Source organism: Solea senegalensis, linkage group LG11 (assembly GCF_019176455.1).
Source record: "Solea senegalensis isolate Sse05_10M linkage group LG11, IFAPA_SoseM_1, whole genome shotgun sequence".
In the NCBI taxonomy this organism is placed as follows: Eukaryota; Metazoa; Chordata; class Actinopteri; order Pleuronectiformes; family Soleidae; genus Solea; species Solea senegalensis.
This window is the reverse complement of record NC_058031.1, coordinates 7,864,448-7,889,730: the sequence shown is the minus strand read 5'-3', so window position 1 is coordinate 7,889,730 and position 25,283 is coordinate 7,864,448. Positions and strand designations below refer to the sequence as shown.

The 25,283-nt window shown below is 42.7% G+C and overlaps 1 protein-coding gene across 3 annotated transcripts in view; it reads right to left on the bottom strand.

The window, feature by feature from the left end:
- Positions 1-25,283, bottom strand: part of plxna2 (plexin A2) — a 165,654-nt gene that overhangs the window by 22,885 nt on the left and 117,486 nt on the right. For 2 of the 3 annotated variants that reach the window (XM_044038260.1, XM_044038259.1), the window contains exons 14-22: positions 22,812-22,929; positions 21,211-21,347; positions 18,641-18,808; positions 16,108-16,201; positions 8,770-9,009; positions 7,902-8,045; positions 7,154-7,388; positions 4,548-4,690; positions 2,816-3,084 (exon numbers count right to left, since the gene is read on the bottom strand). In XM_044038260.1, coding sequence (XP_043894195.1) covers positions 2,816-3,084; positions 4,548-4,690; positions 7,154-7,388; positions 7,902-8,045; positions 8,770-9,009; positions 16,108-16,201; positions 18,641-18,808; positions 21,211-21,347; positions 22,812-22,929 — 1,548 coding nt within the window. Of the gene's footprint in view, positions 1-2,811; positions 3,085-4,547; positions 4,691-7,153; positions 7,389-7,901; positions 8,046-8,769; positions 9,010-16,107; positions 16,202-18,640; positions 18,809-21,210; positions 21,348-22,811; positions 22,930-25,283 lie in introns of those variants that run through there. The other variant, XM_044038261.1, reaches the window with a different exon arrangement.

The following is a 25,283-nucleotide window of genomic DNA, read 5'->3' as shown; positions in this document are numbered from 1 at the left end:
ACGTCTGCTACAAAAAGTCAATACACTATCAAAACTGTAATTTGTTTTCAAATGGACTTTTATGCGGAGCGTAATAGCACAAAGTGCCTCAATATACACACTGCCTTGTGCTATTCAAATACAGCAAACCTACTATTAAACTGAGTGTGTTGTATTCCCAGCAACCATTACACAGTTAACTAGTTCTTCCAGGCTCAGTCGTTTTCATTCTTCAGCCAAATCGACTTCTTTGAGGGACGGAGCAGAAATGAAAATGAAAGGAAACTGGAAGTGCTAGACGGGAAAGTCACCCCTTTTAAGGCACAATATGAAATTATTGCCGTCGTATCCACATTTAGGGCTCTAAATTAAGAGTCTAGTGACTAATGTAAGCTAATGTGATACTAGGACATCAGCAATTTAACAGGAAAAAAAATACGGTTGGGAGATAAGGTGAAAGGATTATAGAAGAGGATGCTGCAGACAAAGATCCAGTGTGCCGGTTCGTGAAGGCACGGTAGTTCATCTTCTGACTGGAACTGAACTCAACAATTAAGGGAGGCCTCGCTTTTGCTGGAACGCTGCGCTACTCGTTTGTCAGTTTCCCTTCTTGCGACATGGACATCGCACTCACGACATATAGCACTTACACCCTACTACATTCTGCACAACATTGGGAGGCATCCTTTATATGGTAAACTTGGGCAGTTCAATTGTTGTTAAATGCCAGTCCTTGTGTTTAAGTACATTTAAACGACCAGGTTTGAATTATTTTTGAATCCTTTTGTATTTAAATAATAGACTGTGTTTTTTTAGTTTTAATAATCTATATGTTTATACTAATAAAGGCCCACAAGACGTTTACAATTAAAAGTGTTATGTGAGTAGCCTATAGGCTTAAACAAACAATTACATGTTCTCCCGTTTGAGAGACGCTTGCACACATACATATTTGGGGTGTAGAATTTTGAGACTAGCTACTGCCTCATAGGTTTTGGACTTTTGTTGACCATATCAAATATAAAACATGACCGATGGAACTATTTTTGTCTCTTTGCGATGCCTGTGACTGGCTTGTGGACATAACCCCCGCCCCCCAGAAAAAAGCGTCAGTGACAGCTGAATGGTGGGAAAAGCAAAGCTCAAATATGTCTCGAGATGCACTTTCACCCCACTGTAATGTAAACGAGGACAGGAAGTAGGTTGCGGCGACCTGCAGGTCTTCACTGTATGTTGGCCCCATCCCATACCCGTGTAAACCTTACCCAGAGGCTGTGAGCTCACACGACGACAACATTCAGAGTGACAACTCCCTCTTCTGCAGTTCTATTACGTGCACGCTGGATTCAGCTGCATTAGTGTTACGCATTCTAACAAACACAAAAAAAAGGCACACCAACAATTGACAACAGTGGAGGTCTTTAGCCAGCATAGTGGCAAGCATTTCAATATCATATTACAAACTGCAACAGAGCACAGCCCAACAGTCTCACTCTGTACGGTGCAGAGAGATGTGCTCACTGTCATCGCTGACACACAAATAGAAACAATCCAACTCAATAAAATAAAAAAAAACATAAAAAAACAAAACTACAGGACATGTAGCCCTCCAGGCTGCAACGACAGGACCCAGGATTATGTACCACAGCTCCTAATGAGAGAGGATAATGAAAGCTTAGAGGTGACTTGGTGCCTGCTGTCATTTGAAATAACAGCTGGATTTAAGTCCAAGTGTTGCTCTACAGTCCACATCTCTATCTTTCAACCTCTTCCTTCCGTTTGCTCCTGCCTTTTCTGCCTAACTGGTATTTACTCCAACGATTAAATGCTGACGGGAACTTTCACATCAGAACAAAAGTGTTGTTTTCATTTGTAGCAGCTGCCTTCTCTAACTGACTCTGCTGATTAGTCCGGTAAACAAAGTCAAAGTGAAGCACAGAGCAGAAAAAACCCTGTTCACAGCCACTGTGAACCACGCTGAACCTTTTCGCTTGTCTTGTCTCCAAGTCCTTTCAACTTTTTCTATATATAAACAGAGAGCAAAGCAGCGGAGGAAACCCGGTGTTTAAAGTTTTAACACATTATCCCGATTTCCCTGGAAAACAATGTACACTGGGGGGGTTAAGTTGAACCACTTCTGCATGTTTTATAAGGTGCCTGAGCCCGGAGGATAAGTGAGACTGACACTGGCAATGAGAGCGAGCACAAGGGAAAGAGAGAATGTGGAATTTACCCTGACATGAATTGAGTGCACAGCATTTACTGTCCATGTTACTGTAGCACTCACTCACTACAAGCCTGAAGTGTGCAGAGGAACACACAGGGAATTCAGAATGCATCCACCCACAAGAAGAAAAAAAGGAAACACTCCTCATCCATCTGTCTATATGAATCAAAATCCTCCTGCAGCCGCGTGCTTATTTACATGTTTTTAAATGAGGGCTGAGTTTTCCGTGTCTCCATAAATATCCTCCGGTCACAGATCACATATCAACAGATATACAGTATCCTGTTATTGCTTATGATTAAACTTTGTAACACATGACTGTTCAACGGGTTTCACGCTCTTTTTCTCTCTCTCTTTTATTTTTTATAAACAATTTAAAAGTGAAAATAGGAACATTCATTTGGATTAATGTTCAACATTAACGCTGAAAGCCTAATGTGTTAAATCATTAACTCGTTTGATAAAAGAGATTTCTCAGTTGAACTTGGCCAAAGAATCCGATTCACAGTGTTTAATTCATACAATGGATGGAACGGTGAATTCAGAGTCGTGGCATGGCTACGGGACATCATCAGCATGTTTTTGTCGTCACGCAGCGTGCTGTTTTACCTGCGCAGCAGTAACTTGGGGTGGTTTTTGCTCTCCAGGTTGCGGTCAATGAGGTCTGACAGCAGGTGCTTGAGGACATCGGTGGCGTACTCCAGTCGTCCCTGCAGCGCCGTCATGATAAGTGAGGCCACGTTGCCGCGGTCCCTCATGGAGAAAGAGCGCTGCATTTCCAGTGTGCGGATGAAGGTGAGCAGGAACACTTTGTTGTTGATGAGCTGGCCAAACAGCTTCAAGGCCTTCTCCACATTCTGCTGGCCATTACCTGACACCTGGAGAAAAATGCATGTTTGCCATGAGAAGCTTCCAGCACTAATCTTAATAATAATAAAAAAAAAATCAGTAATAATTTGAATAGCAATGAGCTAAACTAGGAGTGCTGTCCTTGTCTTCAACTTCCACCCTGACCTTGTCTCACACAAAACAAACATTTTTTTTTTGGACGAAAACCCTCGCTCATGTTTCACTTCAGGGAGACAGACGTTCCCACTCATGGTGAGTAATTGAGAAGATCTTAATCAATTATTGACCCAGGTCTTCTAAAAAGCACAGTGCTCTGAGTTAGCCGCCATTTAACATCCAAGTCGAATGTCGAACGACTTCTCAGTGTAAGACGATCCCTAAGTTACAAACCTGTGTTTTTCTGTTTCAAATAAACACAAGTGTTTTCAAAAGTTTGAAGGGAGAGGATGTTGTACAAGTCCTTAGATAAATCTCACTTAGCGTGACCTAACTTTATATTAAGTGTCAATGTCTTTTACTTTAAATACAAAAGTGTGTAACTAACAAATGCAAACCTTCAATAACCGACTGGACTCTGACGTAGAAGTGTTGGAGACGTTGCCTTTAGATTATATACAATTTAGATTATTCATCCACACTTACCAGAGGATGCATACGGACAACAGTGTAAACAACGTATATGTTGTGATAGCTTTTACTTTTGATAAAGGTTGTATGCATGTATGTATGAATCCATGTGTATATGTACACATGGATAAATAAATAAATAAATAAATAAATGAATAAAATGCGCCAGAAACATGAGCAAACAGCAAGCACGCAATGAATCAAAGTCACAACTACCGTGATCTGATATGAGCCGCAATCTTTCTGCCCAATAAAGCAATTCCATCCTCCCTCACAGTCGGCCTCAAAATAGAAAGGCAAACCTCTATCATGATGAATCGCTTTATCCGTGATAGTGGACACCACTCTGTGCATTCCACATAAAATAACCTCATTTTCCAGCTCCACTCTGCTCCCGTAAAGATGAGTGAAATGTGTTAACCGGACAGTTTTTTTCCTCCCTGCAGTCCTGACTGAGGACTGGAAAATAATTGTATTCATGACTCGTCATACTGCAGCCACTGGTGGATGAAAAACCCAGTACCGGAACCCTGTTTTTCACAAGGGAGTGTACAAGTGAGGTGTAAATGTGTGCATGAGAGCATACTGCCTGGCATGACCAACCATATGTGTGCATGTGAGGCCAGAGGGTAGGAAGGATAAGTGGCACACTGGTATCATTTCCCCCTCAAGCACTCTGCTGCTTATGGAGGTTGCCTGAGGCAAAGTGTTAAGGGCAAACATACTCTACTACTTGCCCCATCACTCTTTGTTTTGTTGTTTTTTTACTTCAGTACCCGTTCTTATTGCGTTAACTTCCTTACATGTGTCATTTCTATTTTAATTGTCTTTTTCAATGTCTGTCTTCCTTAGTCTCGGAATTTACCTCCAGCTCTCTGAGGACAGGATGATCCTCTATGCCGGGGAAGAGGACTCTCATTGCATAAGTCCGGTAGTCCAGATAGGGGATACCAGCTCTGTCCAGGTCACTGGTCAGCTCGTTGATGTCTGTCTGTAGCTCAGCAAAGGCTGGGATGAAAGAAACACAAAGACAGATTGAGGTTACACTGAGTAGCACATTCAGTAAATCTGTATAAGGCTGTTCTTTAATTATGATGAAGCTGGCAGCTAAAGCTCAAGATAGTCTTTATGTCAGAGACAGCACACACACACGCACGCACACACACAAACAACTCTTGTCACTCATTATTTTATCTACCAGCCAGTAAATGAGTTGCTTCTCCTGCCCCAAAGTGTGTGTGTCATCTCAGTGTGAGGCTGCAGATGAGCGCTAGTTAATTGGCTCCGTCCTGACTGACTCCTGCTCAGGCTCACACATCGGTTGCTTTGCTTCGCTGCCCTTGGGGAGGCTCCCCATCTGCAGCCTATCACAGGAGCAGCAGCAGTCCCCTAACACCCGCCCCAAAGCTTCACCATCTCCAAACAGTCCTCAGCCCTCACCTACTGGCCCCACTGTGACCACTGGGATTACACGCCAGTGCATTAGCTTACAGGCACACAAGGTGTATACGTACATATGTGCTCATAAGGAAGGACACAGGTAGCATCTAAATCCACCCTGCAGGCCGGTACACTCCTGGTCACTGTTAATGGTTAAAAAATGAATCTCCTCCTCTCCAGGGGCTGCCTATGTATGACTCATTCCCCTCCACACGTCTGCCTGTCTGTCATTTGACCACTCTGGAAGTTATCTGCAATAAGTTGTTTTCCCCTGTATGGTAATGCCAGATGAGCCACTCCGGGGTAGCTGGGATAAGTAATAAGCCTCTATGGCTGACAAAATCCCCTGAACTAGAGGCTGACCAATAAGGGATTATTAAAGGCTGGCAGAAATAGGATAGCCACCGGAAAGACAAAAAAAAAATCATTACACTATAAAAAATAAACTAAAAAAAACCCTTATAAATGATAGCACTGGTGATTCCACACTTAATTAGAAGGGCATCTATTACCAAAAAGTGGCAGCAGCAGCAGCAGGTGTTTGTTTGGTGGACTGCAGAAATTATTCCATTTTCAAGGTTCCTTGAATGCATCAGCAGCACCAGTTTTTTTGGCTGGGGGACTGCATGAGTGTTTACAGAAGAAATGACACTTCAGTGAGGTTCAGTGAACACACGTCTAAGCTAAAGACACTGTGAAATACTTTGTGCTAGGCTTGCTACTAGCCACAAGCAACTGTGGCTGTGGGGCCTCCATGCGGAGAGGAGAACCGGGGTCTGCCAATGCCAATAGGTCGCAAAATGCCCTATTGGAGCCGATTGGTATACTTGGCTAATTGGCTTGAATGAATCTGTACACTGACTACTGTCAAACATAAACCTCACATTTGCTGCCTCAGTGATCAGCAATAATGATCGCCCATTACGACACGAAGGGCTAATCATCTGTTTTTATTTGAAAGTAGCAATACACATATTAAATGTCGCGGTCTCAGAGAACTGTTGTGTGAAGGAGCAACTTGAGGTCAGCCAGAGGTTACCAGTGGTCCTCCCACTGGGCAGAGGTCCAAAGGTCAAATCGACTACATTGCTCTCTGTTAAGCCTGAGCCACGAGGGAGTGGTTGTGTGTCAGATTCTGCTGTCGCGTCATTGGGAACTTGGTGTGTAATGGCTTGATAACATTTGCTGACCATTTCTACAGGGCTAAAACAAGCTGCAACCTTAGCTACTGTATGAAGTGTGTTCACCTCTGCTATCCTAGGTGGCGATATGCCCCCCCCTGTTGCTGATTGTTAGTATGTTAGGCAGTTTCATGTTGATTTCTGAGTCAAAACCTGGTAGCGGTTACTGTGGAGCAGTAGTAATTTGACTTCCAACTGCATCATAATTTAAGTCACACTTACTGTTCATGTTTATATACTGTATAGATTTTAAAAACACAATAATTATACCTGTTCTCAGTCACACACAAAAACGCACACAGAGACAGTGGCACAAAACGCCGCTCATGACAACACATGCATGGAAGGACCACACCAGTTAAGACATGAATAAAATGCACTAATGTGGTTTACTCTAATGAGAAACTCTGTATTCATCCTTCAGCTTTTCTGCAAGTTTGTGTGGAGCATGCAAACTAGAAAGCAGCAAGAACCGCGAGGACTCACTACGCGACCAGACGGGTCACATACTGGGCTAATGGACTAAATCTGTGTGTTGTGGCATACAAGCGAGTTGACTCACTGCCCCAGATTTGGAGGAATTTTCTATGAATTATTAAACACACACACACAGGCAACCAATAATTTACTGTACAATATGCACAAATACACATTTTCCCCTTTTTGTATGATTGCAGCCTGCACGAGTGAAATGCATTCCCCGGCACCGTTTAGCTGCATCAGTGTCTAAAATGACTGGTTGTAAATGTATATTCGAAGCAAAACAGACCTGTAATCATCCTCACGCTACAATCTGAAACCAGTAGTTTGATCTGCAGCTCTATACTGACTTTACTGTTCCAACACTAACCTTCTTTGCACTCCAGGGCGACGCGCGACTCCAGGTTGTCCATTTGCATCTGCAAGCGTTTGAGCGTGAGATCGTTCTCACGTGACTTCCGCTTGTAGGCGATGAGAACCAGGATAACAATGATGAGGAGGAGGCCGCCACCTGCGGCGATGCTGACGATGGCGGGAAGGGTCAGAAGGCTGTCGGACATAATGTTGACCGTGCCGGGAGACACGTGGAGGCCACCCACTTGAACCTGTGGAAATACGCACACACACAATTATAACCTGTGTTATTTACATTAAGGAAATCATACACTACACATTTCAGACTCCGATTTCAACTAAATATGATAGAGGTTGCGACATCCATCACATGACAACGAATATACAGCAAACGCTGTAGAAATCCCGCAAAAGTCTTGTCGGCTGAAATTGACTCTGAGTGCAAACACATGTGGCCACCTACGCTCTGAGGTGGAGAGGAAAATGAATCTGTGGCTTGCACTAAATACGTGAGCAGGCCAGTAAATAAAGTAGTGAAGTAGAATGTGGCAGAACAGTTTGTTAGCTGTGGCACGCTCATGCCGTTCCCCTCTTTTGACCCCCTTCCTTTGGCTGAATGAACAACAGTGAAGGCGTGACTAATGGAGTTCAGGGGTCGACTGTTACCGGGGAATAAATCACAAATAAATGGAGAGAATGAAACAGGGACGGGTACGGGGGGGGGAGACATTTATAAAGATGGACAATAATGAACATATACTGACCATGACTTTGTATTGTCCAGTGAGGTTGGGTGGCTCACACAGCAGCTGGCTCTCAGACACGGTGACGGAACAGGGGGTCTCTCCAATCAGTACCGTGTAGTTAAGCTTTACCCCTCCTGATGCTGGGGGAACCAGGTTTCTGCCCTATGGGCATGTGGAGATGGACAGAGGGGTGTGAAACACTCACACTCACATCATTGACATAAAGTCATACAATACCATATGAATTAGGTTTGATTTGATACTGAGATCAAACAAGGGGATATACTGTACTTCTAAAGAGGCAGGAAATAGGAACAGCAGCTAATAAACACATGAATAGATTAAAGTATTTATTTTAGCTGTTCTAAATGTACTTTAAATGGATACATTTCAAGTTTTTAATAGTCCTACCGACATGGGAGGGGACAAATATGCTTTATGCAAAAGTATTTCTGCTGCCATGGCTGGGTAAGAGGAACAAATCACTCCCCCTGCCCAACAAACTGTCAAATGTATAACACATTTTCACTGTCTAATGATCTCCTCTGCTCCAGTTCACTCGCGTGGCTGCAGCATTATTCCTCACACTCCCTCAGCAGAGCTACATTTTAAGTCATATAAGCATCTAGCAATAGATTCAGCTGTTTTTAAGAGTGACACTGACTGACTGACTGAATCGCTTGCAGCAGCGTGCAGCAGGAGAAATATAAATTATAAAAAGTGGGGACTGAACACAATCAACTCAAAATGGCAATATGGCATCTCTTTGTTTTTATATCCAGAGAAAGCAACCACGAGCCATGAGTCAGCGTCTTGCGCCAAGGACATTGTGATAAGTCTTTTGTGAGGGTTAAACCACTATCATCAATATCATCAATCAATATACCTTGAGAATGATGGGTGAACCTGGTTTTTGCTCCAGGACTCCAGAGTTGCTGAGAGGCTCAAAGTAAGGGTTGGGGTAGTAGAGGAGGTTGGTGTTGTTGTAGACCAGCAGTGCCTGGACGTTGTTGAAGATGAAGCCGAACTCGTCCGCGTGTTTCACTGTGTCCAAGCCTGGGTTATACTCCGCCATCAGGGAGGGGGCGAAGCAGCTCATGCTCGTGGTGTTCAACACTTTACACACCTAAAGAAAGACAGAGAAATGCATGAGATTATCCCCTAAAAGTGGGTGTGGTCCCCACACAAGCTGCATCCTGAAGTGAAACAAGGATTATGACTCAGTTGTCCAAGATAAGCAATGCTACACGTTGGTTTTCTTTCTCTCTGGCTGTAAAATAAGACACACAGTTTCCGGCTGATCTGCAGTTAAACCCCTTTGTTTGTGATTTTCACATGAACCAATGACGGGAGCTCAACAGCCTAGAACCACATGATCAACTCTTCACTCATTTCACTGTCCGCCATTATTATTATTGTCATTTTTATTAGAGAGGAAGCGTCCGTAAAATCAAAAATAATTTGCTTTTACTGCTTCACTGAAAAACACAAGAGGACTCGGAGAATGGAGGCATCGCTCCTCTGTTTCCGCGGGTGGAGATTGAGCTACGGTTCTTTTATTACTTCTCTCCAGTTTGCCCAGATGAGAGACCTGTCTTCCATCCATCCTCCCCAGCTCAGCTCTGGAAAGAAGGGGAGTAAGGATTGATTGCTGCACAGATACTCTGCTCCGAGAGGTTTTTATCTCCTTTCACTCCCTCTCAGCTTCTCTCTCACTCTCTCTCACTCTCCTTGGGGAAGAAACTTAATTAGAGGTAAATATCATCAAAGCTGCTGATCGCTACACTACCACACCTCCTACCTGTTGTCTGCTGCTGCTGCTGCTGCTGCTGCAGAGAAAGCCAAGAGAGATCGATGTCAACTTATTCTGCACCTGCTACACCAAGTGTTTTTCACTAGTGTGGTACAAGGCGACTGACAGTAAGGGAAGAATGAGAATAAGGTGATACCATATCAATTGTTTTATTATTATCCAATTATATTAATTCAAAGTTAATTCATTCTTCACTTTTACCCACTGCTCTTCCTGAATCTTTTTTTTTTTTACATCGATGTAAAACAGAGAGGCAGTCAATCCTTCCTTTTTTTTTCTTTTGAGAATGTGGAGACATGAACCTTCTTATATTTGTGCTTGAAAAATGACTCCACAACAGTATTTCAGTCAAAAGAGATGGCGAGTCATTTCCCAGTAGTTTGGACGAAACGATTCCTCAACAAATCACTTCAGCTGTGTATATGTGACTATCAGCGGACTGGAAGACAGCCAAAGATCCAGATTTATGGGCATCTGTCGCAGCACAACACAGAAATACCACTGTACACCAGGCTGCGGCTTTACGACGAGGCCCGAACGCTCAGCATTTGCCTTTTAACACGAGTGACACGACAAGCCCTTTCAAAAATAACATCACTACGTCGGGCACCTGACACACTTTTACCACGTGGAGTTTGTGTGAGATCACATTAACCCTTCTGTGCCGCAGGTGCATCCATGGTAAATGGACCACGCCCTATATGGACATTCTAGTGGGGGTGTTTATAGTTCACATATCCAGGCTGTGTTCTTGAGACAACACATAAGTTATGATTCATTTTATATAGCAGTGATGTAAGGTAGCAATAATTGTGCAGAAGTCACAGAAGAGACCGTTTCTCATTCCCTTTTTGTTCCTAAAAACGTCGAACTGTGACGTATTTCCAAATTTCACAAATTCAATCCGATTTTTAAATATTCCAAGTACTTTTTTTACTCAGGCGTGTTTATATAGTTGGTGAAAATGAAAAAAAAAACAAGGTTTCATCAGATTGTCTCGGTGCTGAAAAAAAAGGACAGAAGGCACTATATTGTATTTCGTATACGTTTTAACACAGTCGTGGAAAAAAAGCAGCCAAACTGCTGTGTGTAATAATCTCACACCACACCTCATATGTTTTTTCTGATGGGAATAACATGAACATATATATATATATACTGTGCTATAAAACTGAGTTCTCAAGTAGACTTTTCAAATGGCTGCTCTCTTTACTGTTGGCATGATGACACAGTGTAAAGACAGGTCCAGATGCTCCTGCAGCTTCACGACTGTCACGAAAGAAACAGCAAGGCATTTGCAAGTCAAGTACAGTTCGGACCATCTGCTCTGCCTAAAATGGATACTGTGGGGTGTTTTTTTTTTCCTCCTTCACTGTCCTTACTTTCTCTCTCTCTTTCTTATATAAGAAAGAGACGTGGTTTTCATGTGCGAGCAAAAAGTGATGGGTATGTGAGACGCTGTTGGATTTACAAAAGAAAATGGGGGTGTTTGGGTTCTTCTGTGAGTGGAGCAACAAATAATAATAGATATAATTTGTTATTCTATAGGCCAGTTTAATGCAACTACATTCGCAGAATGCCACAATAAACACAGAGACTCCAAACAATATTGTGTATTTTTGTCTTTTTCTAGTACATTAGACAGCTATACTGTGAATTACTTCCAGGGAATCACAGGCTGTATACTGTAAACCTCTCAATAAATGAAATCATTTTCATTTTAACTGTGACAATTCAAAATATAATGACATGTTTTAGTGTGCGTTTTATTGTGAAATGACTGTAGATGCTCTTACAGGAAACTCCTCTACTATTGTGAAGTTGCAGTAATTAAGTAAGTAACAGTAATTCACTATTAAATGGTACAATAAGTACAGTAGGACACGGTAGCCGACATTATATATACACGGTAATGCGCTGTTAAAGGAAGTCATTTACTGTGCAGTGCATCCATTTCTTCAGGGCGTGTGGAGAAAAGAAGCCGCACATTGTTCAGCATTGATAAAGTGAAGTGAAGTCAACAGAGAGAGAAAATAATTGGAATCGTGGCCTCATCTGTCTTCTTTCTCTCGTGTTTGTACAGAACCGGGGTGTTTTAAGGCAGTAGCGCTCAAACCCCACTGGCTGAATACATTACCATGATCTACTGTGCTGCTACAGCCCACTCAACCATCCAAAGGTCTCTGGCCAGGGTAGAGTGTGTGAGGGAGAATGTCGGCGAGGACGCACCCGTCAGTGGAGATGTGTGTGGGAGAAATGGGAGGAGGTCACAGAGGTCATATGGCGGCTAACATTCACTGGCGTTGGCTACTGTCCTCGCTTCTCCTACACTTTGTCTATTTTCTCGCCCGCCTGCCTGTCTGTCATTCATCGTTATTTCTTATTCACCCATACACCCATACGTATCGCGTGGTCTCCAAGCGAGTGCAAAGTCAGAATTTCATGTTTTTTTTTTTTCCTGTTGTGACTAATTTGGAACACGCGCGCTGAGCACTGCTTGTTCTCCGTTTAAAGTCAAAACCATGACTACATAACGGAGATGTCAAAGGGGAGATTCTCCTCTGCCATCTGTACTGTGGACTCTCAAGATGCCATGATGATTCAGACTAACGAGATAAGATGTAATTGCCGGTCAGATAAATACAGTACAGAATACACAATTAAAGGGCGGTTTCAACTTTTTCTAATAAACTTAAAATCATACTGATGCTGCTGTGTTTTTTTATTTTACATTCTCATTCATCATTAAATTTGAAGTTTTTTTTAATTCATTAGGTTTTTTGATCATCGATCTTTTTGTTTTCTTTAAAGGAAGTGACTTTGTGACTTTTTGTCAGTTGTATTTATTTTGTTCAATCCCAACTACCTCTGTTTTTTTGGGTGAAGTGACGGCTCAATAGTACTTACGCATGAGTATCTACCAATACTGATATCAGCCCACTGCAGTCTTTTTACAAAATGAAACTCATCTGTCTTGCATTTTAAAGTCCACATAGCTCCCAGGATTGCTCCATCGCGGTCCTAGAGAAGCATTTATGTGATATTTACAGGTTTTTGGATCGTATCGGATTTTATATTGTTCTTGCGCTGATCCAGTCATTTTGACCAGAATCAGAGCGATACGATTGATTGGTCCATTATCACCGCTCATTGCCTTGATCAGCAGTGTCCTCTTATGCTCAGACAATCAGCCTGAATTGTCCTTGCATGGATCGGAGCCTGGCACACTGCTGCGGAACACCTTGTATGATAAGCAGCACAGCTGTGAATGTGCCTGACACTCCAGCCCTACGTGCAGTAAACGCACTAAATGAAATCTGTCAGCGACAGGGAATGTTATGGAGCGCTAAAATATCCCTTTTAGCTCGAAAGATTATGATAAATGTTTCAATTTCAACGTGATGACAGATACAGAGCAAATCACAAAGAAAATTGTCTCTTTTCCCCTGTCCCGGGTTTCTTTGTGAATCAGTGCCGGTGACACAAGGGAAGGAAAGAAGAGAAGCAATTCGGTTTGAGACAGGTGATCATTTGAAGGTTGGCTGACAGACAGCAGCTCTTATTGCTATAGGTTGCTCTGCTGCTTGCCTTCCTCCAGTGACAAAGAGGGAAAAAAACGGTAAAATAAATGAAGGACGGGTAATTGTAACTTTAGCATTTAACTGAAATTCATTCTCCGTGGCTGCGAGAGCAATCAAGACAGTGACACGAGCTTCTTTGGCGAGTTAGAAGAAATTACGGCTCAGTAGAGATGAACAAGTCTCTGTCTAGAAGCTGCGAATACTGACAAATTAGACAGCACAGCTCCCACACATGAGTCAAATGCCATTTCACCCGGTCTCCAGCAATCTCTCACTCATGGAGTGTTCTCTTTCTCCTCTGCAGAGATTATTACTTTACCAGACTTTCATAACTCACAAAGGTCCTTTGGGGAAACCGTGTCGCAATGTAGGGAACAGTATAGCACGAAAAAGCCCAGAAACAAGTTATATATTTTTATATAGTAAAGGGACATTCCCTAAACAGGTCAGACACAGATTCCTAAAGTGGGGAGTTTTATTTCAGAAGGAAAGGTAGAAAATCCGGATGTGTGAATCCATTTTTTGAGATTCTATGAATGAGATGGGGAATTTAAGTGGCTATAGTGTATATAATTATACCCACTTGCATAATAAAAAACAGTGGGTATACATATGTATAGTTATCACCCCCATACAAAGTCCTGGGTTGGAGCCAAGAAAATCTAATTTGGTTTTTGTATTTCTATATTGTTTATATTGAATATCTATTCTTTTACTTAATGGCCCTCTAATGTATAATAATACAATACATAGTTTTTTTTTATCACAGTATGATGTTCTCAGCAGAAAGTAATGTATTTTTTAACACCATTCCTCTTTAGTTATTCATCTGCCTTCCCCACCTTTCCCCCAGATCAGTGAGAGGAAATCCAATCGTCTTAATTAAACAAGGATCCCCAGGACATGGGCTCAAAACCAATTTGTAACGATTTCCCCAGCCAGTGCTCCGATTACACAAGAACTCTTTATGCTGACCCGAGACTTTTGAATGCAGTAAATCTTCCACTGAAAGCCATTATTTGCCTCCTTGGCCCCGATCATGAACACCCCTGACATGTGTCAAAAACCCTCCGTACGTATGTTTAAAACCCTATTTTCTGGTCGTATTGTTGTTCTCGATGTGTGGCAGCACAAGCACATCAGGGCTCAGCAGGTGGTGCCTGACCACTTTACTTGAGAGTCAACTCTTCATTTCCACACTACATGCAGACCACGCTCAGTACCGGCTGCATTATTCAGATGCTACTTGGAGCGTTTAAGACGTCTGGGTTCATGCTGAGTCATGCAGAGCTGGAGGGGGCCGTTAGGGGAGGTAGCCCTTAAGAAAACACACAGCTGAACATTACTTAGCTCCCGTCTTTAGTGCGTTCAGGGGATCATACAGTGTGTACAAGGGACATTTTCTGGCGCACAATTATCCGAAATTTGAATTTCCATTCAAATTTAAGGAAAGAGATCATTTTCTGGAGCGTTTTTTTTTACTGTATTCCTCTTCACTCCCTGATTGTAACCAATTCATTAATGCATAGTGTAACCTGGGTGAAAAACCCCATTGTCATTATTATTCCCTTTTTGTGAAGCGTAAAATGATGCCGTGTGTCATTACGCCGCGCCGTTACGTCATCACATTGCGCCGTAACATAACACCGTCGGGGCTCGCTGCCGGCAGCAGTGAGAGGAGCACGCCGGGGGAAATGTTTGCAGGAGGAGCCGACGACCGGAGCCGCTGATCATACAATTCGGAGACCTAGGCTTAATGAATCATGGAATTGGCCAGGTGATGGCGAGAAGTATAAAAGTATAGTCAAGTTTGAAGATCCTTGGCACAGGCGCTCCTCTCTCTCTCTCGTGCCCTTACACTCAATTAACATCCCACATCTACATTACACACATTCACCCATCAATACAGACTGTTCCCTAAATGTATTTATTGTCAATTTGTATATACATGATCGGAACTGTACATATTGTGTTGTTGTGTATGAATGGCCATTTGTATTTTGTTAAATATTTTCCGGTAATGGTTCACAATTATATGGTGTCACCAAACTTAAACTGCGTTCTGGGTCTTCCTCTCCACTCCTAGAGTCAGACCCCAGCCCAAACTTAGACTTTCGAAGCTATAACGCATCGAAATAATAGCTATCTGTTAAACTGCGTACATGTTACAATAGTCACAAAAATTCAAAGTGTCAGTCCCGTGTGGAACGGACAGGCCTGTGAAAACACCACCCTCTTTGTGCACTAATCGCGCAGAATCCAAAGAGACAGTTGCAGTAACGTTATGGCAGAAAAGGTGCCATCGACACGTGTTGGTCACAAACGAAAAGACGTTTTTTTTTTTTGGGAAAGTTACTGCTGACGCAGAGCGATCCAAGTCCGGAGTGAACATGAACGGTGGCAACGCAACGGAAAGCCCAGGAAGGGCTGCAAAGTGATGTCACGGTGGCTGTGTTTGTACTGGACAGGTGGATTAACTTCATGTCTTTGTGATCTTTCGAGAGCATTTGTTGTTTTTTTCGGCATTCCAGAAAAGTTAGCGTCACCGGAAGTTACCGATGCTGCGAAGAATTCAAAATGTAGCCTGTTTGTCCTGGATCTCCAACCCTACCTTTTAAAGCAACATCACATAAGAATCTGTGGACTCATTCCACTGTTCGCTCAACTGTCACTGATCGTGAGACTAATAATGTCACGTCTGTGTGCCGTGCACGTCTGAGGGAAAAGCTTGACATGCAATATTAGTTGCAACTCGATTTCTGGAACAAGTGACAGCCCTGGTGCACGTACAACACTAGTTCCACTGTAAAGACAACATTGCGCTTCTTACGTTGACAGACTCTCGGCCGGCATATTTGACTCGGATCCTGGGCTCCTGGACCACATCCAGATTGGTTCCTGTGACCATCAGAGGGGTGTGGCCACTGCAGGGGAGAAAAAAAACAAATGAAAAGACGGTTAAATGGATTGGAATTATTTTTGTCTAATCTTTTTTGAAATTCAAGAGGAAAGGAAAAAGGAATAGATGAGCAATTGTCAACTAAACCGCCAAACCCGATGCAACATCAATCCAAAAAGGAACGCGTCAAACGAACTCTCATCCTCCCTTTCTTTTGGGAGAGAAAAGCCTTTGTGGAGGAGAATGATTAGAGACAATTTTAATAGACTTCACTGGCTGCAATCAATTGGCATTTGAAAAACCCAAGGCAGCTCAAGCACACGAGGATGCAGTGGTGGTTCTTTGGGCTTTATAACGCAGCAGCACAAACAAAGGACACAAACAATGTGGGAGGGGAAGTGCGGGATGTGTGGCTCTCGGTGAAGCCGCTCGGGTTGATGTTGATGTTTATTGTTTTTCATTGTTGCGCCAGTCGATGTGGTGTGCTGAATTTAGAGACAAGGCTGGAACACGTTCATGTCGTGGAGAACGTGGCGAGTGAGCCACTGGAGATGGAGCGTGCACCGTCTATGGGCCTACGCTGCAGGCTCATTAAATTATATAATCAGCTACTGTGGAGATAAGACTTAAACAGTGACTGCTCTTCCTTTTATTCTCTTTTGTTAAAAATGTGCTGTTCAATCTTTATGGATCCGTTAAAAACCAGATGAATGCAAAGCTTTGAGTCGCAGCAGAACATGTAAAAATCAACAATCTGGCACATATTTCAGACATAGACGAAGATAAAGATAAACGACTTGAAATACACAGAGAATAGACGGTAACATAAATATAATGCACAGAGAATAAAAGTGAAATGAGCAGGAGCGTTCATCCCAGAGAATATCATTTAACATAGTCGGATAAAAGTCTGTCCAAAATCTTATACCAACTACAAGTACAACTTCACTTTTTCCCACTTTTTTTTTCATATAATGGGTTTTTCCTACAGACTTAATCTAAATGATAGTTCATTAAGGTTGGCGTTATCAAATTAAAGGAAATCAGTGTTTTCTTTACGTGGTAATTGACATCCACCTATATGTTCCCACAGTGATAAATGTCACGCAGCATCACTGAGTCAACCACCGAGACAAATGATGCTTGTACATTCAACACATTATTTTAATTTCATTTAACCAGATATTGAGGTGGCCACTCTTTCTGTACCATGCTTTATGGTCTTTTTTTTCTCTATACACTATGAGAAGATAATTAGAAAAATGTTCCATTGAAGATCTAAATCTAGTGATTGAGACTGGAAAATGGTTAGTGACATTATAAATCAAGTGAGAAATAGACTCATTTTCTTCCATTCTAATGTTCTTTTTGCAACCAGTGGAGTTCGCCCGGGTGGCTAACTGCCAATCCGTCCTACTTCCTTGGCTTCACTCTTTACACCAAAAGGCAACATCACTTTCCTATATACACTTTATGAAGCTGACAAATAAAAAAAATAATTAAAGTCATTTGATGCTATGAGCACAGGTCCGTCTATTTTCGCAGCTGACATGGGGCGAAAGGTGGGGTACACCCTGGACAATCAACCATCCACTCTCACAATCCATTTAAAAATGCCCAATTTTTGGAATGTGGAAGGAAGCCAGAGAACCCGGAGCACGCACACGTGGGGGGGGAACATGCAAACTCCACGCAGAAGGGCCCATGACACCCCTGATCTTCTAAAAATGTGACCGTGATAACACGTACAGTTCAACTTCAAGGAAACCGGACTGATGAACAGTGGGATAACTGTGAAACTGGTTACACATGTTATTTGTCAAAATCCACTAATCCTCTGGATTTACCTTCTATGTAAGAGGAGCAGGTGTAAAAAGAAAGAGGAGAAATCACGGGCGGATGACTAATATGATATGTCCTTTCGTAGCCGCCTCCCTTCATTTCCATCCTCTTATTCCTCTGTGCAATCACACTTCTGCAGCAGTGTCCCCTGCACTCCGTCTCTAAAGCCCACGCCATCTGCTGTGGACTCACACCTCTGATAGCACATTGTTCTACTAAGCCGCTATTTCATTTTCCTCCCTCTCCTGCTTTTAATTAGTCGTGAGTGGTGTATTTGTGTCTGTCTGCCAAAGATGTTCAACAGATGGATCAGCGCCGCGTATGATAGGCGAGCGAAAAAATCGTAATCTCAACGGTGACCGTCCTCTCCGCTCTTTGTAGCTGTGGCAGTTCTATCAGATACAGCCTAATTACAAGTGCACTGAGCAGTAATTGAAAGTGCAATATTGACTCGTGTTTGGTTATTTCCACTGGCCTGGACAGTCTGGTTTTAATGCTCTGGATGGTGGGCGGGGAGGGGGGAGGTGGGCATAAGGTCTGTGACCTCACATGTTCAGTCGGTGAGCGGCTTTGTATTTGGCGCCGTGTGCTTCCAGCACAACAACAGGTGTCGCGACTTTACCTCGCAATGCTCCAGTCTGGCTCGATACGCTGGACAGTGGGGTCCTCGATGTACTCAAAGGTGAGGCTCTCCCTGACTTGGGCGCGGTCCACGCTCACGCTGATCTGCACGGGGCCAACGCCGGACAGAGAGGGAGCAGAGTAGCACACGATCTCCGCCATGGTCCGTCTGGAATAGAAGCAGAACGGCAATATTATATGGGGAACTCTTTGATGATCAGGTGAGACGACCAATGATGGACTGAGACGATGCCTGACGTGTGAACAGTTGGTATCTAGTGAGGGAACCTTGAAAGGCACTTTGGCAGTTTGTGGCTGTTAATATTGTACACCAGATGTGGTTATATATAAGAATATGTGCATAATTAAACCTAAAGTTGGCTGACGATTACAATTTCCTCTCACCGTAGCGACATGAATTCATAATTGCATGTGTTTTCTGGACGTGTCACAGTGTAGAGGTGTTAGTCAGAGCATCAAACACCACCTACAGCATCATGGACAACAGTCACGTGTTCCTTAATCATCAGCAGCACAAACAAACCCGCCTGTTCCCATAATTAAAATGAATAAAAGCCCTTACGACGGCATTTGCACTTAATTCCAAAGACATTTCAAAGAATCGAAGTGATTTCGTGCTACACGGACGCACGTGAATATTTGCATATATATTTTTTAATACCAGGAATGCAGTGGAGAAACACAAGCCAGTAATTAGCCCCATATCTCATTAAAACTGGCTTGACTCCTCAGCCTCACAACACAGCTTAAAAAAAGATGCCGACGCGAGCGGAGAGAAGATGGACGGTAAGAAGTAAGAAGGGACGGTGAAATGAAATAATATGAAAACAAAAACAAGCGGCTTTGAATAGATAAACTGATTGATGGAGAGAACGTGGATGGAAAAGGATGAAAGATTCATAGATGGTTTTTCTGCGAGCTATTATTACACGATGTGATGCAGAAGGTCATCAAAACCTTATTAAGATTTACACACGTTTTTCTGACGAGGGAGAGAGAGAGCGAGGCTTTCCCCCCCCGAGGGAGTTTTTCTCAGTAATGTCGGGGGAAAAAACATGAGAAAGCCATGAAATATAGCAGCTTATTTAATGGGAATAATTCACACCCTCATGGGACTTGTTTTTTCCTCACATGCTCACAGCTTGCCATATATCTAACATTTTCTGACAGTGATGTATGTAGCAGCTAAAAAAAACTTTGTGACGTACAGGCACACGTGCCTAAACACATTTTGGCATTGCAAAAGAAGATCATCTAATATATAAGGACATGACAAAAGCAAATTGTTTTTGGTTTTCACACTTGTTTAAAGGTGACATAGAATGCTTGTATCACACATATATGTTAGTTATGGAGGTCTACTTACATATATTAACTTGTTTTCATGGTTAAAAACCTCCTAATCGCTGCAAACGAGCCGATCAAAATATCTCCTCACTGACGCTCTCGTCAGCCGCGCTGTTTCAGACCAAAACCACACCCCTAGAATGTGGACTGTGTTGTGATTGGCCAGCCAACGAGAGCTTTCCCACTGTCCTGTGATTGGCCAGGTACCTGGAAGTGACGTAATAGATAGGCCAGCTCTCAGATACACAGCTCCCCCTCTGGCACGGTGGATGCTCTGCATCTCAGCAGCTACAACGAGAGTCGTTCTTCTTCTTCTGCGGTTGAATGTACGCAACCGGATGTGCCCGGACTAGTGCCCGCACCAGGAGGCGCTACGGTGGTGAGAGGAGTGGTGAGGATTTCTGATGACGACATCAAATTAAGGAAGTGCCGATCCGCTTCGCAGAGCCCAGGAAAACAATACAACACTATTTTCTCAGCAGTGGCTGAACTGTTTGTTTTGAAACTTTAGGGTTTCATAAACGAGGTAATGACGCAGATACACACACACACACGCAGCGTTAATTGGAGCTTCCGGTCTATGTGGGCTTTAATCACTTAATGTAGGTGGCAACTTTCAACCTTCATAGGAAGCAGATGAGTTTATCTCTCTCCAATACCCACATTACGCGGTAATATTGAAACTGTAAAACTGTGCACTTCAAATTTGTCTCTCAGTCGCACTTCATTGCGTTTATATGATCGTTTCACTTTCCACTTCACATTAACGTGCAAGTACAATAAAAATACTGTACTTGCACGCTATAATCTTTCATCTTTTTCCATCCACGTACTCTCCATCAATCAGTTTATCTATTCAAAGCCGCTTGTTTTTGTTTTCATATTATTTAATTTCACCATCCCTTCTTAACTTCTTACCGTCCATTTTTTTTTTGAGCTGCATTAAACAAAATTTGTCCAACCATCCGTGACGTTTTAAGGAATTAGAAATGCTCATATTTCACACTAAGCACATCCTTCTTGTCATATACTTCAGGATAATCTGTTGGTCATATTTTGTTTTGATAATCTTTTCTATTCCAGCGTGTGACCTCATTTCAGAGGGAGCAAATGTAACGCATCCTTAGATTAATCTAGTATTCTGATTCTGATTCTGAGGGCGACTCCTAACACGAGAAGAGGGTGAAAAAGGGAAAATCTCACCCAAAGAACTCGCAGGTCTGGTTCCCAAACTGAACACTAACACTGCTGCCGGCGCCCAGATTTTCTCCCATGATGGTCACTTTGGTGCCTCCGGACTCTGGACCTCTGCTTGGAGACAGACCTGTGACTGTGGGAGTCTGCAAAACAGAGGGAGGCAGAGAAGGACATGTTGAGAGCGAGGTGTAGGAGCAGGGAGAGAGAGGACAGAAACCACAGATCCAAAAAACCAGGACTAAAACATAGCTATTTTCTGGCGGTAGATGGCACAGTATCTTTCTAGTGTCTCTTGAAAGCTTCACGTATAATCACAGATCCCCAGAAAATTACAGTCATTCGCAGCGCAAGGCCGATGGCAGAGGAGTGCAACGCTGGTGGGTGAGAATAGGATAAAGATTGGGAGCTCTTAGAGTCCCAGAAGAATCCTCCCCCTGTGCGCCGTGTGAGCGAAGCATTTTAATGATAGACAGACAGATGGAGAAGTAGCCACACTGACAGCCCATCATACACATGCATGCCGGATGAAGTCGTCCATAAACATTTATGTGCACAAAAAATAAAACCCCCGGAAATGCACACTTTACAACTATCCCTTTGCCAAGAGCGTCACTGTCGCTGGCTCGCAGCATGTGTGTCTGCAAAACAAGGGAATAGCAAGTGGTGCCAATTCTGGGCTCTGTGAAGATTTCTCAGAGGAATTCCACTGCTTCTCAGAGTAGCAGCTGTACCGCTGCTGTGTGTGTGTGTGTGTGTGTGTGTGTGGGGGGGGCCCCCGGGGGGCATCACTACTGACAAAACTCCAACCTCTCAACCAAGCGTGACTTCCGGGACGCAGGCTAAAGCAGGTACTCGGAGAACAAGAGAAGTAATTACCGCGTGCTGTTAATTGTTGCGGGATCACTAGTTGTGAAGGTGTGAGAGAGTGCGAGTGGGACAGGAAGTGATCTGTTAGCAGACAAGGACACGTATGCGCACATGTGAGGGAACAGGAGCGCGTACTGTATGTTTTACCTGCCATCCGTTCTCTTTTACGACTCTAATTATGAAGCATCCAATCTTTATCTGGGTGTTTATTTTACGTATGCCGCTCTGTGAGCGCTATTGTTTACCAAATTTAAATTGCTTAAAACGACATAAGGGCTCTCACAAATGCTAAAGCACATTCTTCAATTACTGTAATGTTAACGAAGAGGAAAAACACTCACGAGCGAAACATTAACTAAACATCATTATGTTTTTGAGTATTTGTTTTTGGATTTTGGATTTTTCTTTCGTTTACAGTGAAGGAGAGACAAGAAACTCTTATGAAGGCTTAAGATGACGCAAAATTCAAATGATATATATATATACTATATTATAGTCAAACACACAAACAAACAAATAAACAGTAAACATAGGCAGAGCCTAATTCTACTACAGGCATGGTAACTGGCATACCATTATTTACCTCTGGCGCATTAAAATGAGCTTTTATTTGACGCAGTACGCTTTATAAGCTCTGGTGCACATTATATGAGCATATATATATATATATATATATATATATATATATATATATATATATATATATATATATATATATATATGAATGAAAGCAGTCGTACCACAAAGGAGTAGAGTTGTGAGGAGCGAGCTCTGAGTTCTGGTCTGCACTCTGCTACGCACAGCTGGACTGGACCGGGTCTGCTGTCAGTGGGGGCTGCATCCATCTCACACACAATCCTGCAAAAGACAAAAAGTAATTAATTAAAATTATTTATATATATATATATATATATATATACATATATATACATATATATATGTATATATATATAGAAAGTTGGCATAATGTAGGAGAAAGTAATCAAAACACTTCGCTAGCTGACATTGATTTATCGTCCACACTAAATGCAATCTTTCTCTTGTTGTCTAGTTCATTTCATTACAGAGACACATTGAGACATCGACCACGACCCCCTCAATGACAAGTCTTTAAATGCGACCAGTGCCTCTCCGCCCTCGGCACCCCGGCACTAAATTTCCCACCAACCACCCGGCTCCCGACAGCGCTGGTGCAATGCCAGGTGTGGTGCGTGCGATGTAAATCAGGCGTCGGGATCGATGGAGCTTTATCATACGGTGTGATCAGGTGTCGGCCGGCGCTGCAGGTGACTACATGAAATGACATAATAAAAGGACGACGCCTATCGATTGGCGGTGCTGGAGAGTAATAAAGCACAAGACGCGATCACAGACAGGGAAGAAGGGACAGAATATGTGGTGAGGCAGATGACAAGAGGCAGACAGGAAGCAAGAGTATTGCTTCTCCAGTGTTGATCACCTGAATTACAATTATTTGTAGGAGCCTTTGCTGGAGGATCTGCATAATATTTACTGACAGAGCTAATATGCTCCTCCCACTATAGTGCTTAGAGAAGGACCCACTGAACCACCTGACGTCCTGCGGTTAACATCGACTTGTTTCTCACTAACAAAAGAGACATTTTTTTCAAAACAGGAATTGCTTTCACACACTTCTCTGAAGTAGTAACATAAAATATATAGGAGTGGGTTTTTTTCTCTCTCAAGTCAAGTCCATCACAGTAAATTAAAACTTGATACAAACATATTTGAAGATTTTAACCTTTTAATTCACTCAAAGATACAGGTCATCATTTTATATATATAAATGAATTCCCTGGCTCGTCCCCAAATAGATTGAACTGCTGTCAGATCAGTGGCCCATAGTGGATATTAATTAGCTGCATTAACTGCTGAGTAAAGGAAAACTGACTGTACTCGGTGTCACCATCACAATTTGTAAACTATTTACTTTTCAAAATTCACTTTATTATGAAAACACTTTGAAAGAAGACAAAACGTATGCGAGCTGCAGCGGCGGAGCTCTGCTGAGCTGTTCTCTTTCTGGGGGCAAAAGTAGGCCAAGGCAAGAATTAGGGTTAAAGGCTCCTCTGAGAGCCACGACTTTGACAGCCTGCACGGGCGTGTATCTGTGTCAGCTGTGCCCCAGTCATGATACAGCTATACATTTAAAACTTTACTGTGTTCTCAGTTGAGCACACAAAGCTCAGCATTAAGCATTTTGGTTTGATCAGTGCTTCTCAAATGACTCCAGTCTTGGGAGTCATATTTATTCAGTCGTTCGGTCGTGACTGAATTTTAGGAACCACTCAGTTTCAGCAAAAATAGTGCAGTGATACATTATACCTTTATGCTTGGGCTGGGTGACGTGGCCCAAAATTCATACGCAGTTATTTTTAGGGCTGAGTGATGAAATACAATATACACTATAATGGTATTTTAAACTAAGTTTTAACTCAATATAAGTTGTCTCAGGAAGTTCCGCTGATATACACGGAACAAACCCCTTTACAGGTTTCCCTTTCCCGCTTAAGAAAGCATATATTGAGTCACACTTGCGTTTGTACATTATGAAGCACTTGGAGTTACATCGGTTTGTATGAAATGTGCGATTCTAACGAAGTCTGACTGGTGATTGACCGAGAAAACAGTAGTTGAGATGGAGAATTACAACACAGACAAAACTCTCGAGCCCTGCAACGCACTTTTGGGTCCAGGCCCACCATTTTGAGAAACCCCATCTAAGATATTGGATATTATTGGATATCTAAAATATTACAATAATGTTTCTGTAGTTATTGTGCTACCTGGGGTACTTAGTAACACAATGTTATTGTGGCGTTGCTTACTACAATTCTATACTTTCATTATATGTATAGCTGCATAATGAGTATCTTTAAAGAATTTGTTTTTCCTCCACCAGCGAACCTCATTGGCCAAAGGCTATCCAAATTAATCCTAATCCAAAAATACATTTTGTTTGGCGCTAAATATGTTAAGCAGCATGTGTGTGTGTGTGTGTGTGTGTGTGTGTGTGTGTGTGTGTATACCCCTCCCTTTCTCTTGTGGGCCCTGCATCACCTGAGGAGGTAAGAGAACCGTGGAAAACCAGGTTTTATTTTTTGACACAAGTCGTGCGTGACTAGCCGAAGGGGGAGACTGGGCAAGTAGTGAAGCACGGGCTGCATTTCATTAGTTGAGGGTGAAAAGGA